At 35.1% G+C, this 21780-nt stretch overlaps 1 protein-coding gene across 1 annotated transcript in view; it reads right to left on the bottom strand.

Moving 5' to 3' along the window:
- The window catches only part of LOC133532859 (uncharacterized), a 68040-nt gene extending 46545 nt beyond the window's left edge, over positions 1-21495 (bottom strand). Inside the window, exon 1 of the mRNA XM_061871713.1 lies at positions 21335-21495. Within this exon, the coding sequence (XP_061727697.1) occupies positions 21335-21362 (28 nt within the window). The 5' untranslated portion in view covers positions 21363-21495. The remainder of the gene's footprint in view (positions 1-21334) is intronic.
- Between the last annotated feature and the right edge of the window lie 285 nt (positions 21496-21780).

Below are 21780 nucleotides of genomic sequence, written 5' to 3' on the forward strand. Positions count from 1 at the left end.
ACATGATCTATGTTTAATACACTCTGTTAACGGCAAATAGTTATTTGTACAACAAGAGAGCAAAGTTTGATATTTCTTCGAGTGCTTGTTTTGAGTCCCTTGCAAGCGAAAGATTCGAGCGTAGCGAGTGAATCTAATTTAGAATCTTGAGCGCAGTAAGGGGCTCAAAAGCGCACGAGATGTAAATAACTTTGAGCTCGTGTAGTACACAAAATTTTCACGTCAGTCAGCCATCAAAAAATACAACCTGAAAAAATTGTAATCTGTCTTCATCACTATTCTACTCATGTTTTCTGAAGGTATTCTAACAATTAACTTTCATTACCGCAATAAAACAAAACTAAAGAAATTTCAATAAAATAATACGAAAATAATGAATTAACGAACATTGACAGTTCAATCGAAAACTTTTTTTGTGTAAAAAAAAACTTTGTAAGATACGGTCCGAATTTCAGATATTACTATTTGTCAACTATATTAGAGATCGTTAAAAGTAGTTAAGTAGAATTATTTACTGCGTAACAATTGCGTAATTTTTTATAAGTTCATTGTTTTGATTGTATAATAAAATACGTAAAATATGATGTTTTTATTAAATTTTAAACTATTATTTCATTAATTAATTATAACGAATGAAGACTCGTAGGGTGTTTTGGAACGATGCGGTCTGACTTATTTCGGGGGTCTATTATAAACCGTCAATATACCGTTGAATTACCTATGCACTTTTTGTCTCTTTCTTTTTGCTAATGACGTGAAAAGGACAAAGACAATAGAATCCAAATACTTCAAACTTGTATTAGGCCCCGCACGTTGAAGTGACATTCGAATATAAAGGTCACTTGAATGTCATTTTGTCTCACTCAGTGAGCAAAATGCGATTTTGCCCACTGTTTTTAAGCAGCAAATTACCCTTGTTCGAGCTGCTGACGTGAAAAATATTTTTTTTAAATTAGTTACCCTACGTACAATACAGCAAAACATCCTGACCCTCAAATAATGTCCTTGAATTACGTGAATCTATCCGAATACTCAAATGTACGACGCGTAGGAATGTATGTAGAAACAAAAGATAATTCATTACACAAAAGATTTATGATATAGGTAATAAACAGCGAGAACGGATTCCGAGGCCGGCTTGCGGGTGCAGATCCGTATCCCACAATCATTAGTGGACGGAAGGTCACAAATTGTACTTTCATCTCAAAGAATCTATTGGTAATTTAATAAATACTGAGAGATTGTAGACTGGCAAATGAATTTCTCGTGAATAAAAAAAAATACAAATACAAAACGATTCAAAAATCAATGTCACAATCGTATTAAAAAAACAATCCATGATTTATTTACGTCACATCCTTTACTAATACATGTAATGTACGAGATTTAAAACTGTATCCCTATCCAAAAATATAGGCAAAAAATCCATTCTGTAAAAAACATCTGTGGGAAGAAATAGCTAACATGCGAAGAATATGCAAGCAAAGGGGTATCTTGCAGGCGCTACGAGTACATCCTTAGGAGCTAAACATAATTTATATAGAAATATTGTTGATATTTTTTTCTATCACAAAACCCAGCTCCTAAATCCAAAATGGTAATTTGGTTACAATTTACGGTGATACAAGTATATATAAAAATATGAAAAAATATACCAGCTATTTGTAACAAGTGCGAACTGTGCTTCAAATGACTTTTCAAAGACTAATTATTCTACAATCAAGATCGTAATAGTCACGGTTGGCATTTTTGCAAGATATTAATATTGATAAAATTGTAGTTATTCATAATGTATCTAACTAATATTTTTTGTTGGAGCAGTTCATACTTAGACTCCTATATATAGACTACGTAACTGTGTGAAATTATTCAAAACAAATGTCCAGTCAGGCCTATTAATGTTTGACTAACATTTTGTGGATTTCTGTGGGCTGGAATGAATTTTTTTTTTTTTTTAAATAAAAATAGGAGTTATATTTTTGTTTAAATTTCAAATTGAACAATGCAATTGTCATGATAAGACGTGAAAGTAATAGTTTCATTTGAACATACATACTAAATCACGCCAGTTTCCGGAGTGGTAGGCAGAGACCATGGATTTTCTTTTGCTACGATCAATTTCTTTCAAAAACTCTTTCGCTACCTTCACTTTCATAGCATTCCTCATACACGCTTTAGGTTTAGGGTGCTCTTGACCTGGCCTTCTTCTCCCCGATTAAAATTCCATATCAGTGAATTCAGAACACAGATCCAATTTGCAAGCCGTCACTGAAGCAGTAGAAAATCTGACATAACCATGAGTCGACACTCATCGGAGATGATTAGATTTTCAGAACCGCGGCGCGGCTTCGTCCCGTATTCAACCAATCGTAGCGAGCTAATGACATATCTGAGACCGAATTTAGTCCAATTGACGAAGATATATTACTTGTTTTTTTTTTTTTCATGCAAGAAAGACAGTAATCAGTGTCAATGTAGCGATAAGTATTTTAGTCTAAAGTAGATAAATTACACCGGCTCATTCTATTTTGGTAGTTTTCATCTCATGTTATTCAATATATGCGAAAGAAATTACTTATGACTCCTGACTGCATTCCGTAAGCACCAATGAGTGCGCAGCGTGAGCCGCGTACGCTGATGGGTACTGAGGGACTAGGTATCAACTTAAGATGAAGACCATATCCAATTGAAAAACAAAATCGGCCTCCAGGCATACCCTCTAATTGCACATGGGTTATTGTAATACTTTTTCAAGTAGATTCATAAAATAACGTTAATCCCATGCGTGGTTTACATTCGTGCCTTATGTACGCTTCAAGTGGTAAACGGTATTTAAATGAAGAATTCTTGTACACTCTAGGACAATTGAAACTGGTCACGTTGTCTATTATAGAAAGTGAGCCGTTTTAATTGTTCTTTTAGGTATTTTGTCTCAACGTAGATATTTACCTCTATACCTTTGTTTAATAGCTGCAATAAGATGTGGTATCACTATAATTAATAATTACCTACAGTTATCACAACCGGTGATTAACAAAGCGACGAGGTTTGTGTGTCGGTAACCTAATAAGGATATAGTTGAACTAGATTTGATAGTTAGTATTTATCTCATTGGCAATTTCTTCTAAATTATAAATAAATAAACAACATTTAAATTCACGGCAGAATTCTAATTTAGGTACGGTCACATCTGAAAATATCGATACGAAAAAAGTGCCAAAAATATGTGTACACGACTTTATTGCCCATATTTTAAGGTAGTGTATACATTTTTTGCCACATTTTTCGTATCGATATTTTCAGACGTGACTGAACAGCACGTGTTTGAAAATTGGCATCGTACTTACATAGAATATGTACATCTTCGTTGAGTGGAGTACCTACTCGTATTTGTCAAAACAATTTTGAATGCTGTTTGGATTGCTAACTACGTCCGTATAACATTTGATTGAAGGCTTGAATTGTCCTTCTAACATAGTAGCAGCAACAATCCGATAGCGTGGCGACCATATTGCCTCACTAGTGCTTAATGGTACCTTGGAATGTAGATTGTAGGTATTTTTCACAACAGAGAGTTGCAAAAGTTTCATGCGATTCAGTCATTAGGAAAGGCAATTTATTTATTTCCAGAATAATAGGAACCCTACAGGCCTACATTTATTGCGGAAAAAGTTGAAGGATAAATTTTGTGCGGGCTAGTTAGCATTGAAGTTCCAATATCTTCGGACAAGTTTAATAAAGGCTGGGGAAAAACACATGTCTGTTACTTTTGTCCTTTTCATTGTCTTGTCAGTGGTTTGTTAAAATGTGTGATTTTCTTTGTTTTTAATATAGGTAAATATAATGGAGAATAACCAAGGACTTTTCATTTGATTGAGGAAGTAGGATAATGTTTTTGAATTTATATAATTTCAAGGTAGATTCTCAAAAGCTAACACTAAATATTTAATTATTTAAATTTTATTGCACAATATAACAAATAAAGTAAAAATGGCGAACTTAATGCCTAAAGGCATTCTCTACTAGTCAACAGAAAAACTAAACAGAATAAGTAACTTAAAACTAGCAATATAGTGACAAATAATATATACTAAATATGTATATGGAAGTAAAAAAAACTACTAGTATGTTTGTTTATCTGCTTACGCAGCAGCCAAGTTTTTTACTAGGTAATCTAGGTATACGTAATACTAACTCCTTCCCGCAACTGCGTCTGCGTGGAATGATGATGATTGATAAACACCACCCCATGTCCTTCGTGCCTTAAATTATCTCCATACCAAATTTCGGTTTAAGCGTGAAGAGGCAACAGTCATATGGACAGACAAACAGACAGAGTTACTTTCGCATTTAAAATATTGGTAGGGAGGGATGTAGAGGGTAGTTACATGGGAAGGATAAAGCTATAATATTCACGTATCTAGTAGACTTTCAAATTATTCATCAACTAGTTTCATTTTTTTTCTGTTACAAGTCTGTGAGCCAGCAGTAGCATGTCTACCTACAAGTTGTATATACGTCAGGTCAGTACGACAAATTTTACCTAAAAAGGCTTAATAAGTAATGATATTCTGCCGTGTCAGACGTATATCTGTTATCTTGAAATAACTGAGTTACGCCTCACCAGCGCAAAATTAATGTAGGCCCTAAATATGCTTAACATAATACTTGAACAAAATTTCAAAATATGTATTCAGTTACTAAGATATTCCATATTATAACGTATAAACGTTTTCGATTTTTTGAGATTGAGTTTACCTATCTCTTTCAACTAAAGTTAAGATAATTATCGCAATTTTTTGAACAAATACTTTAAAGTCGATTTACTCAAAACTGTGTTTTTGAGATAGCAGAGATACGTCTGACATTGCATTGTTACGTCAATTAAAATCAGATCCATTTGACGCCCTAAACCTCTATTTACAATATATACATACAAACATACATATAATCACGCCTATTTCCCGGAGGGGTAGGCATAGACCACGGATTTCCACTTGCTACGTGACATACCTCTTTCGCTTCCTTCACTTTCATGACATTCCTCATACACGCTCGTCGGTTTTGGGTGCTCTTGACCTGGCCTTTCTTCAGGATTTCCCCGATTTGATCAAAGATAGTCCGCCGAGGTCTACCCCTTCCAGCTCCCTCTTCTACTTCTCCCTTATACACTCTCTTTGTTAACCTTCTTTTTCTTTCACTCATTCTTTCCACGTGTCCAAACCAAACCATCTCAACATACCTTTCTCAATTTTTGTCACTACATCTCCGTTCAGTCCACACTTTTATTACAATATATTTAGGTAATTTAGATATTTAAATTCCAAACTCAATGATGTAAAAGCAATAGCTTGCCTTTATATTCAGTTACGTTACGTCAAAAGAACAAAATAATTCATAGGTAGTCGTTTATGAGCTCATAGGAGTCATTAACTAACCGCATTGGGCAACACTGCACTTATTTTGGCATCACACGGAAGTTTCGCCACGCAAGCTGCCCGTATGCAAGTGGCATCATTGCAAAAAGGCAAATTACATGCCAGACTGATTGTCGCAGCAATTAAATTACTCGTGAACGAGTTGCTCAATTCATAGATTTAAATTGATTTGAATTCTCAATATGGGTCATGTTGCAGTTTTATTGCTACAGCACGCCTGGTAACCCCTTGAGGGCTGATTTAAAATAAACAAGAGTTATGTAGTCGTGTATCTACTTGTAATTGGAATTGGCAATACAGGAATTGATACTGTCATATCGGAAGTTTAAAATTCATATTTTAGTTATTGTCAGTCATACTTGCGGTCTACTTTATCTACAAATTTTAACCGGACTGTTATTAGGTACGTCAATTTAATGTACAATAATGATTTGATACTTAGCGTCCTCTGCTCATGCGTATTGCGTATGCGTATATACTAATGCTTAGCTTAGCACACAGCTACTTATAAGACTGCTCGCTACTAATTATTAATAAGTCAACTAAAATATCACGTGACCACCTCACGTCTCACGCGAAGCATACTTTTTATTGCTAAAATAAGGAAATATAAATAGTTCGTTTTTTAGCATTAAAATAAAAAGGGTAAACAATCTTGACATGTATTTTTTTAAACGCTTTTTAAAAATCAGTAACTATAAATTATGAGAGCAAAATAATTTAAATGATCGTATATTATGATTTGTTGACGAATCAAGGCATTCTTTATGAGGCATTCTTTACTGGTCAACTTTAAAACTGTTTTAGTCCGTTTTTTTAGCATTAGGAAGAAGGTTTGATTTTGACGTGTCATTTTAACGAATAACATTTTTGAAAAATAAGTCACGGCAAACAAATATGTAACAATTACAAATCATAATACTTATACGATCATTTACTTTCTGATATTCGATTATATATCTATGTTTTCATATAAAACTTGTCATAATTGCAACCGATGCGTTTTAAATCAATCTAAGTACCTACAAAGGTTCAAAAGTTCCGACTAATAGCTAGTAATTACCGGCTAGGTCACGCTCATTAGCATGGCGGGCGCATCTCTGGAGAAACTCGGAGAAATACCGCCATGGCCTTATCACGGCTCAAAAACCCTACAAACGTACGCATTTCAAGATCGCCATCTCGGTTTTCACTAGAAAATTATACATGTGAGTGGAATAATTTAAATGTGACAATGTGTGTATATTTTTATTTTATGTCTTTCACTTTAAATGTCAAAAATAGTACATTATTGCAGAGGCCGGGAAAGAGCAATTCGTGGATGATGAGCCTCGATTATGTCGGAATAGAAGACGAATCCACAAATTGCTGTTCCTTTCTAAGCATATCTATTCTCCAAACATGCGAGGAAATAAGGTAAAATAATCATAATTTAAGCATCAACCATCACTCGAATCGAAACTTCACATCAAAAACGTCAAAAACAATTTGACTCTTTAATTAAAAAGTTAAAGGCACAACTTGTTCTGCCATTCAGCGCCATTCAATATTCGTTCATTCAATATAATTGTGCATTATAAGCTGTATGTGCACGCGTGAGAACCTTAAAAAATATATAAATGTTAAATAGTCTTTGATTTTATTATTTCTGTTATTGGTCAATCGACTGCTATCTCCTTATAATTGTTGCTCTCCTGGTTACTACGCTACAACAAGAATCGCAATCGCCTCCTCGACCATCTACTAAACTCAAGATTCTATCATCTCTTATTATTGCTGATTACCTAGTATATCTAGCGCCCAGAATGCCACTAAAACGCACTCCACCGGTATCCCCGGCCACAGAAGGTATGTCGCAAAAGCTGGACCCGTAGTCGCAGCCACAGAGGACGGTGCCGGCATCGATGTCGGCCTTACAAACACCCGCAATACAAGGACCGGGGAGCGGGAACGACTCTGAATCGAGCCTGACTGGCATGTCGGCCTCAGATCGCGACGAGCGCCGCCGTAACGTCACTCACAGGTCAAAGCGCAAGAGAGATGACGAGCCTACTATGTCAGACGTTATGGACCAAATGAAAAAGATGTTTGATCAATTCCAAGTTCAACAAAATGGAAAGTTAGACTCACTGCAAGTGTCTTTTGACGAATTAAAACAGCAGAATAATAAAATCAGTGAGTCTATTGATTTTATCTCCGCTCAATACGATGACATGAAAAATAAACTGTCAAGTTTGGAAAACGAACGCCGTGCTGACCGTGAGTATATACAAACTCTAGAAAGCAAGATCGAGGACCTGGAAAGAGTAAGCCGATCGGCAAGCTTTGAAATCAAAAATATCCCTGTGACTAAACAATTTGAAACAAAGGAGGATCTAACGAAGGTAGTAGTTGAAACCGCAAAGGCATTACAACTTGACGTGCAGCCAGCTGATGTCCGAGACGTGTTCCGTGTCAATACAAAAAATGCGAACAAACCAATTGTTGTGGAGCTTACGACAGTCATTAAAAAAGAAAAAATACTGACCGCAATCAAAAGCTACAATAAGCAAAACAGGGGAAATAAATTTAATACCAGTACCATTGGCCTAAACTGCCCTCCGGCCCCTGTGTACATCTCTGAAAACTTACTGCCTAAAACTAGGAAACTACTTTACCTTGCACGCATGTTTGCCGATACCAACGACTGCGCATACTGGACCTACCGCGGTAAGGTGTATGTCCGTCTGACAGAGGGCGGTAAACCTCTTCATATAGCATCCGAAGCCGACCTCAAGCTGGATATTCTTAAGTCCCGCGTAGTATGACTAGACCTAATGTACTTTACTTTTTGCATGTTCATTATTTCTCTTTATCAAGATTATATACTCAAAATAAGTGTAAAAATCATTATTTTAGGTGTATCTACTTTTTTAGCTGCTGTTAATTGTAAAAATGATATCACGAGTTGCCAACATAATTCTCACACCAAAATCTCGTACCACACACAATACCTACACACTAAACAAACTTCAATCGTAAACAAATATACACATGATCACCTCATTATGCTTTGTTTATTTCAAATAGATTCACTGCTTACTTTAACAATAACAACTATTTGCCACGTTTCTTGCGACTTGTATTTTACCTCACTAAATTGTAATGGATGATTTCACTCTAGTGATAAATGAAATTGACAAAATTTCACCTGCAAGCTCATTGCTATGTGACCCTGAAGACTGCAAGAGTTACTTGGAACCGCACACTGAGTATCTAAAAGTTCTCCATCTTAATATCAGGAGCATAAAATGTAACTTTAATGGATTACAGGTATTGCTGCACCGAGTTGGTTTTCAACTAGATGTAGTAATTCTCTCTGAATGCTGGCTAAGTTCTGCTGGCTTAATCCCCACTTTACCGGGTTATGTCATTTTCAAATCTAAGCATCAAAATCAAAACGATAGTGTTGTAATATATGTCAGAAACATATATAGTGTAACGGTCGAAGAGCCCGCCTTACAAGACGCAAACTGTCTTATTTTAAAAATTAGAAATGATATGGCCATTGTTGCAATCTATCGATCCCCATCGACATACTGTACTAATCCTTTTATAGAAAGCTTAGATACAACTTTATCTGCATTATCATCTTTTCGGTCTCTCGCTGTCATTGGTGACATAAATATCAATATATCTCCAAACTCTGTTGATCCTCGTTCAGATGACTATCTTCTCCTGACAGCATCACATGCTTTACTTCCGGCGCATACATATCCCACTCGAAATGAAAACTGTTTAGACCACGTAATGTTAAAGACTAATAATAAGGCCACGGTTTTTGTCTTAAAATCTTTTATTACTGACCACGCCCCGGTGGTCTTCTGTCTGGAATTCAAATCTAAACCTTGCACCTATCACTCATCAGTTAGGGTAGACAAATGCACAATATCTAAGGATATATCAAATACGGATTTTTCAAACATACTATCACTTAAAGATTCGGATGCAGCCGCTGAAACTTTAATTAACATACTTTCTTCAATTATAACATCAAATTCAACTAATGTACTCAAACCAAGAAGAAGTCGTATTTTTAAACCTTGGATTACCCCTGGTCTTCTCCGCTGCATCAAACAACGTGACAGACTTCATTTAAAGTCCAAAAAATATCCGGATAATGCTATCTTAAAAACGACCTACACTAGGTATAGAAACTTTTGTAACAACCTCCTAAAAAATGTCAAAACCACTTACGATAAGCAACAAATGGAGAAGGCCAAGGGTAGGCCTAAGGAAACTTGGAAAGTAATTAAGCAAATAGCTAACATTCAACAAGCTACAGCTACACCAAATGAGCTATTGACCTTGTCCTCGGATCCTACATCTTCTGTTGATTCTGTAAATAATTATTTTGCGAATGTCGGCAGTGCTCTAGCACAAAATATAATTCGTGACACACATAATCAGCAGCCTGCAAGTTATATCCCTACATTGACTCGTCCCCCTGACCCGAACTCCATGGTGATTCTATATGTCGATGATTCAGAAGTCGAGGAAACTATTCTCAGTTTAAAAAATGATTGTTCAGTTGGCTATGATGGCATCTCTACAAGTATTCTAAAGTCTAATCGCACGAAACTTATACCAATTCTTACCTTTATATTCAACTTGAGCATTTCGACGGGTAACTTTCCGAAAGTTTTTAAAAGGGCTCTTATACACCCAATACATAAAAGCGGCATCAAAAATAATGTTAGTAACTATCGTCCCATCTCGGTCCTCACCTGTATCTCAAAGGTTTTCGAAAAGATTCTCAACAAACGCCTAGTTGACTATCTTAATAAACATAATATTTTGGCAGATAATCAATACGGTTTTCGAAGGGGGCGATCTACAGAAGATGCTGTTGTCAAACTTACGTCTCTAATTATTAAGAACCTGGAAGATAAACATAAAACGATTGGTATATTTTTAGACCTCTCTAAGGCGTTTGACACAGTGTCTATACCGACTCTCCTAAAAAAAATGGAAACCATTGGTATTAGAGGAATCTCTTTAGATATCTTTAAAAGTTATTTGACTGACCGATCTCAGAGTGTAATTATTAATAGAACAACAAGTAACGAAGTTCAGCTAAACTATGGGGTACCTCAGGGCAGTGTTTTGGGGCCAACACTTTTTCTGATATATATTAACGACCTGTGCTCTCTCCAACTAAAAAATTGCGAGATTATTACGTATGCCGACGACACGGCTCTGATTGTGCATGGGGAGGATTGGTCTAGCGCTAAAGAGGCATCGGAGAATGCACTACATCATGTGTCGCAGTGGCTGTCATCTAATCTTCTTACACTAAATGTAGATAAATCTAAGTTTATAACCTTTTCGCCAACATCTGTTTCGCAACCGAGCGCGGAGTTCTCGGAAATTATTGCTCACAGATGTCCAAGGCAATTAGCTGAGTGTACTTGTTCCTCACTATCGCGTACTTACAGCATTAAATACCTGGGTGTAATAGTTGATAGCAACCTCCGGTGGGAAATACATATTGATACACTTAGTAAGAAAATTAGGAAATTAATCTATATTTTTAAAAACCTTCGCTCAGTAGTCGACCAAATGACATTAAAAATGGTGTACTTTGCCTTGGCACAATCACTGCTAACCTATTGCATTAGTGTATGGGGTGGTGCTGCGAAAACCTTACTCTTGCGCTTAGAAAGAGCGCAACGTGCAGTCTTAAAGGTAATTTTCAAGAAACCCTTCAGGTATCCTACCATTGATCTTTATAGAGAGAGTAAAGTGCTGTCGGTACGAAGTCTATTTTTCCGCCAAGTAATTTTACAAAAACATAAGACCATAACCGTTGATAAAAATCTCACGAAAAATAAACGTCGAGTTCGTGTCTGTGGTATACAGAAATTTCGCTTGGCAGTTTCAGGACGTCATGTTGATTACCTTAGTTCTAAATTGTACAATAAGGTTAACGACCTTACCGATATATATGCTCTCACACTAAGAGAATGTAAGCAGAAAGTCACTGATTGGCTACAAACGCTAACTTATAACGAGATTGAGGATTGCCTAGCCTCTATTAAAATATAATTCGAGCAACTCACACACACACACACACACACACACACACACACACACACACACACACACACACACACACACACACACACACACACACACACACACACACACACACACGAGCATATTTACAAATTAATCACACTTTCAACTCCTGTGTAACACTAATAGACATTGTGATACGTAAATAGTGTTAACTCTTTGTTTATACATATTTTCTATTATTCCGATATTTTTAGTTTTATTTTATTATCAGTTCTGTTGTACACTTGTAGATTTAGTACCAAAACCTATATATTAATATAGGTATACTTAATGTTTTCTCGGGGGTGAGAGCCTGGTGAACTGTAATACAGGTTTATACCTAGTTCAGACTCCAGTCTCTCACAAAGGATCACAACCTCATCTCGAATTTAAATGTTGTTATCATACTGTGAAATTGTTACAAATCCTTTGTGAGCTGATAAATAAACATTTTATCAAGCAGTATTCGCACGATTATACACGACGGTTTTGTAAGAACGAGATATGAAGGGTCGTTTATCTTACTATCTCATTCGTGTAGAAGTGGCTATATTAACTGCCTGTTTGCGTTTTTTATTAGTGGATAAATGTTTAAAAAAAGTAAAAAACAATATAGACCCTACTCATAGTGTTGTGTTCCTGCTGGGTGAGTAAGGTTGCCAGAGCTCAACGAGGGGGGAGGGGAAGGGGGGGTAGTTGCAGGCGTACGTAGGCTACGGAGACTGCTTACCATCAGGCGGGCAGTATGCTTGTTTGCCACCAACGTAGTATATAAAAAAAAAGCAATAACTTCCCTTCCGCTAAAACACGACTATAATAGTTTGAATTTTTTAATTTGTGTTTGACCATAATGAAAAACTTCCAGTACTATTTTTGCTGCACTAATGTGCACATTTCCGAGCATGTTGGAGAAAACATAGTTTCCTTTCTAAGGACCTGTTTCACAATGTCCAAGTAAAGTATTGGTTAGCTAATTAACAAATAAATTAACTGCCAGATAAAACTTCCTACTTAACTAATACTTTACGAGTATCTACCTACCAGTTAAGCTTATTTGAAGATTGTGAAACGCCAACGACGACTTTATTCGTCAGATAAGTGGCAAGTAGCTTATTCAGGACTTTACTCGCACATTGTATAAATAAATAAATTAATTAATTGTGAAGTAGGCTTTAAGTGTCGAAAATATTTTACGTTCAAAGCAAGTCAAAGCTCAATTTTAAAAACATCTTATTGATAAAATTCAGTTGTAGTCTTAACTTGGTTTGTCTATCTAGTTCTGTCAGAATAACTTGATGCATAAAGAACTATACGATTCAGCATTACACGAGGTGCCTTCTCAAAACAGCAGGCATGTAGTGTTCTTGTAATTAAATTATAGTAAATGAGAAACCGTCATCTTTTACGCATATTTTTAGAGTGTTCGTACCACCGGTCAATCAGTATGTAAAAAAGATCGAACTTGTATACTCGTACACTGTTCGCCATAGATGTATGTGAAAATTTGGCTTTGTGTAGCTCTCTAACATAAGGTTCTGTCGTTGTCTTTGTTGCGAAACAAAGCACTAACCAACAGTTGAGTTGCCCTTGTTTTGCGTTACGTACCGCTGACGAATCTAAGATCTAAATGGCTTTAGGAGGGAACGGAAATTATATCAATCATGTTTCTTTGATAAAGTCGGCGGCAAATTGCTGGTCTAGTCCACTCACAAATACCTATACCAGGAAATGATCGAAATATAACAAGAAACATAATATATCTCCAAACTCAGTGGTCAGGTATATTGATCAAATGTATTGGACATAGGACTTTGAATATTGTAGCAGGAACCTACGCCTAGTCTAGAACCGAAGACTCGTTAGTTCGTAATATCCTGTCGCTAAGTGTCGGTGCCGCCGCGATGATTACCGAACGCCCGGTATCGGAAAAACATTAATTTACCGATATATTTTGCTGAAAGTCGAGGTTTCGTAATTTGACGTTTTAAATATTTATGGCTAGGGAAGTAAGACGAGTGGAATTAGTATTACATTGTACCGCCTATTTGTTAGTTACGTGCAAGCATTTGTATTGTTGGGCATTTATTTCGTATGTAGATAACTTTCATTAGCACTTTATTACTTAATGATATGATTGTATGCGCATCAGTTTACCGAGATCAGTCAATACAAATATTAAGTACAGACTATAAAATAATTTTTGACCATACTACCTATATTTAACCAAAAACATTCAACATCAAAATAACGGATTTCATTTGAGAAAATAATTCATACATCTCAAAATTAGATACTTTTACAGACCCGGTTCAGAACTTTACTGAGTAAATATTTCTATATTCACTTTTACGTAGATTTAAATACCATTTATTCATTACTAGCTATATAGGTACTAACTAGTGAGGGTCATGTTTTCCATAAATATGTCTAATAAGAACCGACCAGTTATGCAGCTTTCATTACATTTTAGTACTTCACATGTTCACATAAGTTAATATGCCATTGGATACTTGAGACGCTGTTATTATGATATTGGTGTTTACCATGTATCGGTATTTTGATATAAGTATTGCGCTGGAGAGCTGCCAAACTTCAAGGAAAGATTTCGATGTTAACTCGGGTAACGAAGCTCTTCGTTTGAACTTGTCGGTTTAATACAGTTTCAAAGTCAATTTCTGTATCTTAATCTTAATGTTTGATCTAGGTATGTGCAAATTACATTTATAATAGAATTACGATTTTATAATTTAATTATAATCCAGTATTTATTTTCTATTATATTGATAGGTCTCCAACCTATAGATTAAAGAAAATACAACATAAAAATTACATTTTAATATCAGTCGTACTGCTTAAGCTCTGTACAACTAGGTAGTTTTAAGTTAGTTATAGTAATCAGTTGTATATATCCATTATATGTATCGTTACTGTAAATAAAATAAAACCACTAGGTAACAAATTTCTATAAAGTGAAGTCTGAAATTTGTTTATATAAAGTGTCAGTTTATTTATATAAAGGTTATGAATCCTCTATATATATAAGAAATATTTTACATGAAAACGTGTTAAGGTATCACCCGCACATACTTTAAATGTATGGAGTGATGGGGATTAAAACGCGCCTGACCCCATTTTATACATTTAATTATTTTACTCATTTATTTTTCTAGTGCAAGTGTTAAATTATCAGAGCCCATATGATCATTACAAAAATAAGAGACTTAAAAAATCATATTTAAAACAATAAGTAACAATTTTTCATGCTAAATATTTCTTTCTAAATACATTTACGGTACATTTACATCTCATCAATTCAGTATCATGAACTTTCAAAAATTACTATGCGTATTGCTTACCAAGTCTCACAATTTTAAGGTACACCAATAGTACACTAGTTACTTTCTGTATCTCTATTGTATAATTTAAAAACAGTCATATCTTACGTGGGAAAATTTAAAGTTAATAATCATATTAGTTCACTAATGTTCCTGGAACTATATTTCAATTGATTTACGCCCGCGAAAACCTTAACCTAAATGTCGAACTCGGAACTAAACGCCATCGTTTTTCATCGGATGTAGTAAGCATCAATAGACGTTGACTAACATCGCAAAAACTATATGCAGGTTTGCACATAATGCATATATGACCTCCGCCACAAACGGCGAAGGTTCGCATGAGAACCTGAGATATGTCTAGTTATTGTCTGTCTGTATTGTTCAGTTTGCACATGAGATAAGACAACTACTGATATGCATTCATGTTACGTGGATTGTTGAGGTAATAGGTTTCTAACTAATGACAATTTGAGCTTTGCACAATTAAATTATTTATGAGCTGCTTCGAAAGTATTTTATAAAGTAAAGCTTAAACAATCCAATTATTAAATACGTATTCGAAAACAAAGTAATGTTATTCCGGAATATCTGATTACTTCCTCCTATCGATCACTTTTGAAAACATATCGTATTTCAGGAAACGATCTTTGTTCTGGGAAGGTTTCGTTATTCAAATAATTTGGAAAATGTTCATGTATTTATGAACTTTCCTGTAATAATATGCTTCAATATAGTTTTCAAATGAAACAGGAACGTGAATGCTCTCTCGCATGATTATAACTTTACTTGATTAATTGAATTTTTGTCGCATTGTACATACATATTAATAGATGGCATCATTGCTCTATTTGAAATTGTTTTTTTGTTATAACAGTACAAATATATCTTTAGCAAAATGATGCCTCTATCCATTAAAAATCAGACTTTTATATGTATATATATATACCTAATAGCGATATTGACACACTAACAGATTCCCACGCCATTGATAAACGCACTCTTCAATGCTACAAGAGCAACTTGAAATTCAACCAGCACTTAATTTCGCCGTAAAAAGACCGAAGCAATAAAAATGATATTTAATATTCTATGCACATACGCAGTTAGAGTTCGCGTGTTTTAACAGCACGTGTCGCGTGTATAATTTGAGAAAAATACTTAATGGGCGGCTGGGAAATTTTTAAGGGTTACCTAACTTCCATATGTAATGTAATTTTAAAAGGGTTCCGCAAGTTAAAATAATTCTAATGTGTCTCGATAGATTTGGCGCCATAGTAGTCAGCGCAAATTGTGTCACGAAAAAAAATTATATGCACCTTTCGTACGCAGTGAGGTAACTCTTTTAGTTCACTAGTTCCGTTTAGTTCAGTAGCTCAACAGATCCATCTATATCAACAGTACTCGCTTCATTTCTCTCATTCGCGGATAAATTGAGTTGAATGAAGAATGAATTTGATAGACCATTTCATCCATTCCATTTAAATATTTCATTCGCGAACTACTCATGTCTACGCCATAAGACACTCTTGGTCTGCCTCGCGTGTACATATTCCGTTGAAATACGAATTCATTTGAGAACGCGCTTTAAACCACAAATATTAACAGAAGTCAGCCAAGCTTAACGGTGGCACTGTGGCATTAACATTCATTTCATAATGACTTATTTATTTTACATTTTATTACAATAGCTACTTCTTCAACGAAATGCGAACAAGTATAGGTTTGAAACCGCTAGCTTCTTTTTGTAAGCCACACTTCTCACCGCTAAGCCACCGACGCTTACCTAAGTCGGCTAAATATTTATGTGCTAATTAGTCGGCTAGTTGGTTAGTCAGCCACATACATAATGGATAAAACGTTAAACCCTTATCCAGGTGATTTTATTATTTTTCCTTTATTTGCATAATAATTCACAGATGGTATTTGCAGAATATGAGGTACTGATATCCTGGTAGGGCATAGCAAATATCTTACATATTAAAGTCGAAATAATAATTAATCAAAACATTTATATGAGATTCAATCATTATAAAGTAATTAAATAATCTCACAAAAATTTCAAGCCACATTACTGATGTTATAACTAAGTTTACATGCGACCATTTTAGCAACCATATGAGGCAATTCAAAAAGTATGAGGCTGACATTCTTCTGACATAGGATTGTCATTTTTGAACGGAACTGTGTCCGCCAATTTAACCCATATCAAGGCAGAGGCAATTTAGCGACCATGTTAAATCGCCTCTGTCTTGATAAGGGTTAAATTGGTTTTCCAGCGGCTGTTACTGTTAGTAGGGCAGAAATGTCCTAGACATTGAAAAATATATAGGTATATTCGATCTACTATACAAATTATTCGAAAATGACTTTTCGCAATCAGAGTAATAAATTATACCTCTTCAGTCAACAACATTTTATTGAAATACATAATTTGGTATTGCGAATTCAATGAAGATAACGATAATGTCGTCATATAAAAAATAATTAGGATGCCTATCGAAATTCCGATCGTTAAAATAAGTAGGACATAATCGTATTCGATACTAAGTCGTACGATTGCACGATTGACCCGGCGTTACACAATGCGAATACTCTACATAAAATGATCACAATCTATTGCGAGATGATCAGGCGGTACTCGTATTTATTTATCATAAAAGTTTTATGAAAAAATTACGAGCTACATAATATCGAAAGAAACCTAAAAGAAATAATATCACAGATATAGCTGGTCAAAAGAGTATGTCAGTAGAAAAAGACACGAATTTATAATTTTCTATGGAACGATAACCCTTCGCGCCTACATTTTTAGGGTTCCGTAGCCAAAGGGTGAAACGACCTATTACTAAGACTCCGCTGTCCGTCCGTCCGTCCGTCCGTCTGTCACAAGGCTGTATTATCTCATGAACCGTGATAGTTAGACAGTTGAAATTTTCACAGATGATGTATTTCTGTTGCCGCTATAACAACAAATACTAAAAAATCGGCCAAGTGCGAGTCGGACTCGCACAGGAAGGGTTCCATACCATTATCTATAAAAACGGTCACCCATACAAGTACTGACCCCACCCGACATTGCTTAACTTCGGTGATTGGATGAGAACCTCGAGATAAATATTTATTTTATTCTGTTTTTAGTATTTGTTGTTATAGGGACAACAGAAATACATAATCTGTAGAAATTTCAACTGGCTAACTATCACAGTTCATGACATACAGCCTGGTGACAGACGGACAGCGGAGTCTCAGTAATAGGGTCCCGTTTGACTCTTTGGGTACGGAACCCTAAAAAGTAATCGTTAGGCGAGTCCGACTCGCACTTGTCCGGTTTTTTTTAATCTACTGACAGAAATCGCTTGGCAGATATTAGATGGGGCTGATTTCCACTGGTAAAAGGGTCTACTATAGTAATAGTCTAATCCAACTCGAAATCTTATTAGTATTAATACTCTAAATATTGGGAACCTTTTACATCTCCAGATTTAATGTATTTTTAACCACAGAGACTATACGTCTCTATTGTATTGTAGTAATTATTTAATTTAAGATTATTATAATGTAATGTTGACCCAGGTATTGGCTGTTGTATTTATAAATGTTGTTATGTATTTTTCATGTCACTATATAATGTTACTATAAATGTTGTATTGACTTGTAAAAGAGCCCTTGAGGCCTTGTGGCAGAATACATTTAGGAAATTTTGAATTTTGAAATGCTTATAGTGATATGCACAGGTAGCGGACCTTTGTATCTAAGATCCTTAGACCAATTATAAGTGTACTTTGCAAAAAAAGGTACTAGATGTAGTAGGCTCAGAATGGGAGAGGATCGCGTAGTCAAGGAAGCGTACTTGGGGCGACCAACCGGCTGTCGACCGATCGGGCGCCCCAGGTACCGCTGGTATGATGTCGTGGAGGCGGACCTGCGTCGGCTGAATGCCAATTCATGGCAGGAAACCGCGCTGGATCGGGACAGGTGGCGTTCTCTCGTTTCGGAGGCCAAGATTCTTTTTGGATCGCTGAGCCAAAGCAGTTAGTTAGTTAGTTAGATATAGTAGGTAATATTGTAAGTACATTTAGAGTATAAAGCTAACACTCACTTCGTTTTTGGTTGTGTTACATCGCTACGTCACTTTGTGTTAGTATTATGAGAAAATAATGCAAAAGGCGCAACCCCACAAGAAATAACGATGTAAATTTCTAGGATAAGTAATAGGTGCATACAAACGAGGTATGGTATGCCCCATATATTTATTTAATATTGAAAGTCCACTTTGTAAAAAAAATATTTAGATATTTTTTAGCTTCATTCATAATAAAATCTTTCCTGTTTATACATAATTTATTGTACATATTTAATTTCGTAATATTTAGTCAATGTTGACAGATCAATCATGATATGAATGTATCTATCTCATTTTATAACCGAATCATGGACGCAGATTTTTTTAAATTAAATTTTTAAAGTCAGACCAAACTAAGTTGGCTGCGATTTTGATAGCCCAGCCTGTGCAAGTGTTAAGTAACGTCAATTTGACGTTAAAATAACACTTTTACTGTCTGGGCTATCAAAATCGCCGCCAACATATCTTGGTCTGACTCTAAAAAGGCTTGACAGAGTCGTGCTTTCCTAAATTCCCCGACAAAGTTGAAATTGGAATGGAAAATAGGGAAATTCAAATTGTAATTATGAATATTCATGTACATGCTATGCTAAGTGCAACGGTAACGGTTCTACGGAAGTTAATAAATGGCCAGGTTGCTAGTTTGTGTTCGTGACATTTTAGCTTTAGAATTCTTTAATTATGTACTACTAGGGTGATTTTCATATAAATTTAGTACTCGTATCTATTACATATTTATGATATTTGGTTTGGTACCTACTAAAATATATTTTAAGTATTAATCTTGTAGTTAATAAAGGTTCTTAATATGTATGGGTAACTAAGTAAATTCAATTATTTCCTAGTTAGGGCCTTTAGGTATAGGTAGATTAGTACATAAAATAATATTATCCTACATTAAATTTATTATTTTACTGTAGTTAAAGAAAGGAGTTTCTTTGACTCTTAAATGATAAAAGGAAAACAAGGCCATTGAAAGGAAAACTTTTTTAATAAATCCTGCATTTCACAAGAACTAGAATTTGCTCCAAAATACAGTTTTTCTCCGATGTAGTAACCTACTTTCGATAAACAAATGGGAAAACGTTCTATTTTTAAACGCTCTCAATCGTTTCCTTAACTATAGACAATAGAAAGATTCGCATACATTATGCGTTCACACTACTTCACACCGGCCATCGACGCGAAGAGCCAACGTGGTTTACGTTCACGTTTTCTTTAGCAGTAGATGTATTTGTAACTTTATGGCACACACTAAGAATGCGCTTTTCGTTAAAATTGTAATATACCTTCAGATAATATTTAACGAAATAAAACATATAATATACATGAATTAAAAAAAAATTGCTGTGTTGATTCAGATGAACATTACTCGATAAAATGTAATAACTTAAGTTATTCGTATTTCGTGCGAGTCTTTAACGTTGCTAGTAAATAATAAAACATAAATTTAATAATCTATCTATTTATATGTATCCTTATTTTTCCAGTTAAGTGATAGATTGGAATCTCTATAAATTTTGCGGTTAGTAATATGCACTGTGCAATTATAAGATCCATCAAAATTAGATGTATATTTAATAAGTACTAAATAATTTCATAAAAATAATAATATAAGTGTGTTGTTCCTGCCGGTGAGTAAGGGTCGGCAACGTCCTCTGGAGCTGCTGGCGTACATAGGCTACGATAACTGCTTACCATCAGGCGGGCCGTATGTTTGTTTGCCACCGACGTAGTATAAATATAGTAGAACAATCTAAGAGCAGAGATAACATGTGTGTATGTATGTATGTACCTTACGTTACTCGTACCGTGGGGATTGGGGAATGAGTACTTCGACACCCCCGGGCGTTTTCCTCGGCGCACGCACGTTTATATCGTGCAGATAGCTACGACGTGGGAAATCTTTGGCGAGAAATGACTTAAGTTGTATAAACATTTCACACGTAGGTACATAAAATTATTTAAAAAATAGCAATTATAATATATGATATGAATTATTTAAGTAATCATTGAATACAAATGAGATTAGATTGCGGATTGTATAATAAGATTACTTAATAGGAATGTCGCCGTAGGTAGTTATTAAGAAAGTTTTTGACCGGAATTTTGAAAATGTATCTTCTATATTTACAATTTATACTTCTTTGATTTTCTGTAAATACTACATATAATATTTTGATAGTTGGGTAGATGCGCCTAAATAATCTAGTACCTACCTAAGCAAAAAGTAATTTAAGATTTTTTTAAAGTAAGGTAACATTTTATTTAATCATATTTCATTATAACTTATATTTTTAAAGATATTTAAACTGTAAAATATTAAAACCACTTACCGAATATTACGAAAATCTTCGTCTTCATTTTTTCAGCCAGCACTATCACACCTCCAAAAATTAAGTAAAAAATAATTTAAATTTAATTCGTTTTGAATTAGTTCGAAATTCGAACGCGGCGGCGTGATTCGCGCGTCACTGCCGATCCGCGTGTGCGCAGCGCCCGCGCCGGCGCCGGCCGCACGTTCACTTTCTACGTAGTGGGGTCGCCCTACGGGAAGACAAGGGTTTGTTGACATGCTTACAACCAAACAATTGACATGCGCATAACTCGATTATCAGCACGATAACCAAGCGCAATATCAAATATCTTTATGCTTTTACGGAAATCGTAGCCACATGTATATTGTGATGATTCTATTTTCACGTAATTATTGACAGCTTATTGTAATTGATTGCTAAGTAGCTATTGACTAATTATTTGTTGTATTTACAAACAATAACGT

This window comes from Cydia pomonella, chromosome 2, assembly GCF_033807575.1.
Source record: "Cydia pomonella isolate Wapato2018A chromosome 2, ilCydPomo1, whole genome shotgun sequence".
In the NCBI taxonomy this organism is placed as follows: domain Eukaryota; kingdom Metazoa; phylum Arthropoda; class Insecta; order Lepidoptera; family Tortricidae; genus Cydia; species Cydia pomonella.